The following is a 7,656-nucleotide window of genomic DNA, read 5'->3' as shown; positions in this document are numbered from 1 at the left end:
CCTTCACTATCCGACTTTGGCGAAGGTGTTGCCATGGCAACCCACATCATGTGCGACCCATGCAACAACCTCTTCCGCATTATCAACCCTGCCATCTCAACGCCGTCTCCAACCATGTACATGAGGGAAGGCCTATCCCAGAGAGAAGTTCACATTTAGTCGGAGAGGCTAAGAAGGAAGAGCACGTCTGATTCACTGTATTGTAGTCTTTGGTGCCTAGACTTAAGATTAAAGTAAGTTGTGGCTAACCCAATCTACTTCTACTGACCTCAATTTCACTCTACTGGTCCCTAAATTCACTTCAACAATAAGATAATATGGTTTAATTTACATGACAATTCACAATTCTAGAGCTTAAGAAGTTCATGTTTGAGTTGAAGAATAAGGGATAAACTTTATATCCATATGGTGATTGAGATTGAGGATGTTTTGCACTGATTATATGTGCCTTTCCATGGTTTATGAAGTATTACATAATGATTCATGAAGGAGTATATATCATGCTGATCTATCATTGTTGAGCGTAAGGATAAGGAGATGTAATGATATTGGAATTCAATCAATATATGAAGATTGTTTGAGCTTAAGGGTGAAAAGCGGATGTATTCATGGATAAGCCTTAATCTGGAATGTTAACATGTTGATTTATGACTGTTTAAGGTTAGAATGAAGGATTGGAAGGTGAAATATGATTAATTGAGTGGTAGATAAGATCAAGGATATATATGAAGTGATGATTAAGTCAATTTTTTGAGCTTAGTAATGAATAATAAGATGATGAAACTCATGGGTTTAATCTCAACAATTAGTTAAATCGAAGGGTTAATTATCTACATGATAAAATGTTACGAGAGTGCTTAATTGGTAGGCAACCTGATTAATGGGTGATTAATTCACAAGACAACTGATTTTGTGTGTGTGTGTGTGTGTGTGTGTGAGAGAGAGAGAGAGAGAGAGAGAGAGAGGGTGCAGAAACTACAAGAGAGATAATCAAACGATACATGGAGTTGTCTCCTATGCGTTGAAAATGGATCTTCTTATGTTTTTTATATATATATATACGTTGTTGCATGCATACGCATATCACATCTATATACATGTCATACATACATACATACACACACACACATGTATGTACATACATACATATACATATACATATACATATATATGTGTACATACATACATACATATACATACACATATACATATATATGTGCGTACATACACACGTATACATATACTATTTATTTATATCGATTACTACTTTTATATATAAAGGGGTACACACACATATACTATTTTTATGTACATATATATGAGAAGACCTCCATCAACTACACTCCATGAGAGAGAGAGAGAGAGAGAGAGAGAGAGAGACAGAATGTGACAATGTTGAAGGGGAGCGAGAAAAAGAGAGGAGGGAGGATTACAACGTAGAGAGAGAGAGAGAGAGAGAGAGAGAGAGTAGTGAACCATGTGCCGAGCTCCTACCCATCGGAGACAAGCCATGCCACTAGTGTATAAAAAAGACTGAAGTCTCTTTTGACACGTGTCAAAGAATGCAAAGTGCCAGGGTGGACAAAGAGCAGGGGAAAGACAGAGTGGGAGGGCCAAAGAGAGAGAAAGAGAGGTGTCAACCCAGTGAGAGAAGGGTGACAGAGGACTTGTGTGAAAAGGGAGAGAAGAGATGAATAGCAAAAAACAATTACAATATCGTCGTCTCTCTATAAGTGAGGCTTGTACCAAAGAGAGAGAAAGAGAGGTGTCAACCCAGTGAGAGAAGGGTGAGAGAGGACTTGTGTGAAGAGAGAGAGAAGAGATGAATAGCAAAAACAATTACAATATCGTCGTCTCTCTATAATAAGTGAGGCTTGTACCAAAGTCCACGAACAGTGCATGAGTCAAATGCAATCCTTGCCGTTATTTCCTTGATAGCAAGGACGACAAAAGAATAGAGCATTCCAACCTTGCATGGAGTGCTTTGCTTTTGTAAACATACATTCGGAAAATGTTTGGTCGATATACAAATTTCGAGGTGGTTAAGGTGGGCCTTGTTTAAGAGATTATCTTATTCAGAGCGGATTGGAATGGTTTGGTTGTATATATAAATTGATTAATTTCGACGTATAGATAATCATTTCCTTGTTTCAACTGGACGGCTTTAGAACGAACATCTTGACGCCATGTGCTCCAACTTGAGCACTCAAGCTGCCCTGGTAACTTGATGAGAGATCTTGTTGCTGCAGAAAGCCAGGATTTTGGACTTAGTTTGCAATCTGACGTTGTGGGAATAGATAAATTCAAAACAACTATTTAATATCGTTCCAGCTCTCATAAGATTTTTAGATTCAAGATGACAACTATTTAATATCGTTCAGCTCTCATAAGATTTTTAGATTCAAGATGCTGTTTGATTTTAGTGAAGAAAACAATCTGTGATGTAGTTAGATGATTCGCACTGCATTGACAAGTATTGTTTGTTGGATTATTGTGCGTGGGTGTGTGAGTCACTGTGTGAGTGAGTGAGTCACTGTGTGTGTGTGTGTGTGTGAGAGAGAGAGAGAGAGAGAGAGAGAGAGAGAGTGAATGTGTGTTTACTACCTCCCAGAGGTCTCGAACTTGCACCACCGATGACGAGGACAGTCCAATGTCAGACCATTGGGCGGTTATGAGGGACTGCGAATCCCCACGGTTCCACAAGGCCACCACCACCCTGTTTCCGGACATCGGTCCAGCCCAAACCTGTATTCCTCACAAAATTTAAATCAATATCGTATCTAATTCGTATGTTGATGAGAATTAGTCGACGTCCACCATGGGACTAAACATTTGACCGCACATGAATTCTCACCTCCAGATTTCCGTTCTGATTCACTTTCTTTCCCTGCACTCCCAGAGAATCTGCAACACATACGATAGAGGTAAACTCACGTAGTCAAGATTAATGGGATACATTTCGGACTGGTCGCGGCGTGTCACCACGTAGCGAAGGAAAGGGGCCTGCCATTCCCGTGCACTTTTTCCAACTGGTTTACATAGAGAAGTGCAGCAAATCAACTGATTTACATAGAGAATATAGCAAAAGTGTTGTTGGAGTGGATAGAGCGCTCTATCTTCAGATGTATATGCAGGTCTGGGTTTCGGATGCCATTCGAACAACCATTGCAAGCAATGTGAACACGCCGGCATCGGGAAAACGAACCTCAGATCTATCCTGGTGAGCGAGCGTGTGTGCGCGTGCGCGTGCTCGCGCGAGTGAGAGAGACAGAGACAGGGAGACAGAGAGAGGAGCATCTTTCAATGCATGATTTTGGCATCAATACCTTGGTTGACAGCAATAACATCTGTGTTGCTCAAAATCGCAAGAGTGTCGCTTCCAATGTTTCTAACGTCGCAGCCTACCAGTAGTGGAGCCTGAACAGAGGCCATCAGGTAATTTAGAGCTTGTTCCTGCCACCCAGCATCCCAAAGCAAATGCTAGAGTTGACGCACGATACCGACTATAATTGATGGACAAACAAACCTTCATAATAGCCCATATACTGAAATGTGAACGATATTCCTCTGTGGTCATGCCTCCGTTGCCCACCTCTAACATGTCTGGGTCTATATTTGATCAACCCCAAAGAAAGTCAGCATAAGAGGTCAATATTCTTTTTCAATTAAAGAAAGCATTTCAAGAAACTAACTGAGGACCCAATGTCCACTTTTGTTACCGTTCCATCCACCAGGCCCAGCATAGGAAGCCCATGCGTCGTTTTGGTCAGCTCGAGAGGTCATACTGTCATTCTCACCCCAACAATACGTTAAATCACAACGGGCATCATCTATACTCTCTCAAGAACTCAGAAAGCAAACGAAACGAAACAAAACAAAAAAGAAGCTTTTCGTTACAATGTCCCATCGTATCATCTACGTCTCTGTGCGTTTGTTACACTGGTTCATCCTATCATTTATAGGGTATTTGAAAAAAAAAATCCTTTTTTTTAGCAAGAGCTAACCAGGATCAAAAACGGGTCTTCGTATGGCTACTTATAACAAGCGGCTCTTGGACAAGGCCACGGGGCAGGCAGATATATAAAGTGAAACGTATAGAAAGTGAGCTACCCATTTATTAATGCTGAAACAGTGAGAGGCGAATAGATGTTGAAGTGCTAACCATTGGCTATCAAGTCAACAAAGAACTGAATGTGCCATTCAGCAGTCACCATGGGGAGAAACGTAGAAAGATAGGGCCAGTTTCCACGGTAAAATTGGATATAAAGGGCAACTTTTCACGAGATGCGTTGATGGGGCACAACTAGCTGCCAACGTCAATCAAACAATTGGTATATGGGCCTGAATTTTCAAATTAAATTCTGTAGTTGAGAGGTGGTTAATGTGTTACCTTCCCCTCACCCACCGTCTCACGAGTCACATCCATGGAAACTAGGTTTCTTCTTCAGGTTGCTAGCCACTCCACAAATCTCCTCACAACCAAATTATTTGCTGGTTTTACCATTGTGGAAATGGGGCCCATACACAACTTGTTTATTAGAAACTTTGATTGGATTAAAGTTCACCACTTGCATCAAAGGAAAGTATTTGTGTCTATACACTGAGAGGCTTTTGTACCCATACATCATTTTTTTTCTCAAAAAGAAAAAGTTTACGCTCATGTGGGTGAAAACTTTCTACTTTAAGACATACATGTGTAGAACATAAATGTGTTGGCAGGACATCGAGTGGTTTTTTCAACTAGGCGGCCTGGGCCAGTTTTTCCACATTTTTACGCCCACAATTTGTGTGGTTATGAGCTCAACACATACTCATAATAGGATTTGCTTAGTGTTGGATGTGGCACGGTGTGTAAAGCCCCATTCGAACCTCTAGTGTGTGAGACTTTATTTAGAGGTAATAATCAAATGCAGTCCTGGTGTTTTTTTGTATGATGACAATGATCTTTACCTTGCCCAATCGTCGCTAATATCACCCAATGGTGGTGTTTTTTTGTATGATGACAATGATCTTTACCTTGCCCAATCGTCGCTAATATCACCCGTTGTTCGCCAGCTGTTTCCCACGCTAGGGGCCCACGTAGCTGGATTGTCTTGTCCCCTGAAATAGCCGAATCAAAGTATCAAACGACGAGCACTACCTACTACCAAAACGTAACCACTTTGTGGAAGATTTTATATTTCAATGTTCTTGACCCACCATTCACAAAGCGAATAAAAGATGGCACGGTTGGTGCTGAGCAGAGCCTTCCCCATCACCGGGAACCTGTTGGCAGCGATCCAGGGGAAATTTAAATACTAAGAAATATATATCCCTAACTAATCAAAGATTAGTAAGGATTGTACTACGTGGAGAATTTATAAGAGATTGCCGAGTCAATGTTCACGAGTGTGAGCTTCATTAACAAAGCTCAGGTTCATTAACAAAGCTCACCTCACTTCAGGAGTTGTGCCATCGTTGTTGCAATTGTCATATTTGAGATAGTCCAAACCCTTCATGCATATAAATAATGTTGAACATGGTTTAGCATTGAATGGATTTTTTTTTTCAATAATCCAGAACCTTATACATATAAAGAATGTTGAAAATGGTTTCGCATTGCATGGATTCTTTTTTTTCTCTTTTACATAAAGAAATGAAAGCAGTCCTGCATGAACTTTTAAAAAAGTATTGTAAAATGAGAGAATTAAAAATGCCTGCACATGAACTTTTAACTAAAATGAGAGAATTAAAAATGTAAAGAAGATGCACATACTCACCCATGAAGCGAAGGTCGCAGCGTCCTTGTACTCATTGCCCAGTGAACCCGGTTGCCCTTGGCACGTTTGGTAACTATTGGGGACTCATCAAAATTATTATTGGATACCACCATAGTTAAAAGACCAGACCGTTATTGCATATGCGTATGAACCTACTATCGTATTATGTTATGTTATCGGATTTCTCCCGAATGCATTTTCATCTAAGCCGGTGTTAAAATAGGGGACATTTTCACTTTACCCGGAGTCGGAATAAATGCCAAGCTTGAGGCCCTTCGCATGCACATAATCCGCCAAAGCCTTGATCCCAGATGGAAACGTGGAAGCTCTCGGTTGCAAATTACCCTTTGTTATTATCACAAGGGTAAGTCAATTTTGTCACTAATTAAGCCGTGATTAAGTACGTAAACTTCCGCAGCACTAACCTGGCTGTCACGGCTCAACTCCGCCCAGCAGTCATCTGTAAACGCAAAAAAAAACAAAAACCCAATCACCACCAAAATTAACCGACCAAAAGAGTGTCAGGGTAAAGGGCTGAGGGGCTGAGCTGCTTAAATGACTTTTCGCGTTGGGTGGGTGTACCAGATTATTCTCCCGAGTCACGAGAGTAAGAAACCTAGAGGATTTACGGCACTTCATTGAAGCTTTACTTCTATACATAATAATTGTATATAAACAGATATTATTTACCGATGTTCACGTAGGTGTAGCCCATCCCTGCAAGCCCCGTCGAAACCATCGCATCGGCTGTGCGCACAAGACTTACTAGTGAGCCACATGAACACGTAAAATCTCTACCATTTTCATGTGTGCACAAGAACCCACCGGACTCTTGTTTAAATTTTGGGCACTACATTCTAGGAGCCGTTATGCATGCCAGTCCTCGATTACGCAAATTCATCCAAGAAGTTCACAACATATTCCCCCAAATTAAATGTTTTAGCTGGATATTGGCTGTAATCATGGTTCAGTCAACAATCAACAAGAAAGGAATAAACACCTGTGTCTCGAACGATTTGCTCGTTGATTTGGCAGCCGAAGTGATTCCAGCTGTTCCACCTTCAAACGAGAGACACGTTAGCTTCTTCACGCAGATCCACCGCAGCATGAACATAATACTAGCTAGAACGTCCCTCAAGCTGAGTAATCAGTCTGCCATAATCTCTAAGCCAAGCAAACTATAAACGAATTCACGGGAAATCCAGGATAAACGAATTCACGGGAAATCCAGGATAAACGAATTCACGGGAAACCCAGGGGATTTTAATTTTCGGCTGTAAGAAAACAGAGAAACTTGTGCCCCTGCAATGCTCGTTTTTTTGGAGAATGGTTTTTGGTGGGGTTTAATGCGAAATGAGATTAATCGATCAGTACGCTTACCCCATTTGCGGTGTGGCACCCAAGCCATTAGAGAGCATTTGGCGTCGTTCATGTTGGGCGTTGGAGGCAAAAGCACCAAAGGCGAGGAGGAGGAGGAGGAGACGTCTCGTGAGAGAATACATCGAAGCCATGAAGAGAGCTTGAATCTTGCCACGCTATAACATGAATGTCACAAAACCCAGTTATACTGGTGGCAACAGAAAGAGAGAAAGCCTATCGCGTTACGCCTAGGCGTGGGGATGAGAGAGTCAGCACGAGACCTTCGCTATAAAGACTCTTGTTTTCTACGTATAATCATAGAAGGCCAAGTTCTCAGTTCACGCATTGTGGTACACTTATATATGCTCCATGATGTGTTATCATGCCTTCCCTCTAAGACAATACATCATCGACAAGAAATGATCACGGGATGCCTATCATGCTATGCCTACGTAATCTTTCATCATGATCTTGAGGGAACATGTAGCAAATTTACTAAGGGCTAGTTCCCACAAGGGTGTATTGTAGGTCATTAAAG

General features: G+C 41.3%; 1 protein-coding gene across 1 annotated transcript; it reads right to left on the bottom strand.

Annotated features, from left to right (window-relative positions):
• Positions 1-1,836: 1,836 nt before the first annotated feature.
• LOC147641509 (alpha-galactosidase-like) lies at positions 1,837-7,451 on the bottom strand. The gene is made up of 15 exons (XM_086784591.1): positions 7,140-7,451; positions 6,760-6,818; positions 6,450-6,506; positions 6,185-6,219; positions 6,001-6,104; positions 5,760-5,832; positions 5,434-5,492; positions 5,200-5,265; positions 5,017-5,100; positions 3,720-3,784; positions 3,527-3,609; positions 3,327-3,417; positions 2,855-2,904; positions 2,605-2,745; positions 1,837-2,243 (listed from the first exon to the last, which is right to left on the bottom strand). Exons 1-15 carry the CDS (start codon positions 7,268-7,270, stop codon positions 2,151-2,153), a joined length of 1,191 nt encoding a protein of 396 aa, XP_086640717.1. The 5' UTR covers positions 7,271-7,451; the 3' UTR covers positions 1,837-2,150.
• Between the last annotated feature and the right edge of the window lie 205 nt (positions 7,452-7,656).

Source organism: Cibotium barometz, chromosome 1 (assembly GCF_041138505.1).
Source record: "Cibotium barometz isolate CiBa-2024 chromosome 1, ASM4113850v1, whole genome shotgun sequence".
Lineage (NCBI taxonomy): Eukaryota > Viridiplantae > Streptophyta > Polypodiopsida > Cyatheales > Cibotiaceae > Cibotium > Cibotium barometz.
The sequence above is the reverse complement of the archived record's forward strand: the minus strand, read 5'-3'. Positions and strand labels throughout refer to the sequence as shown.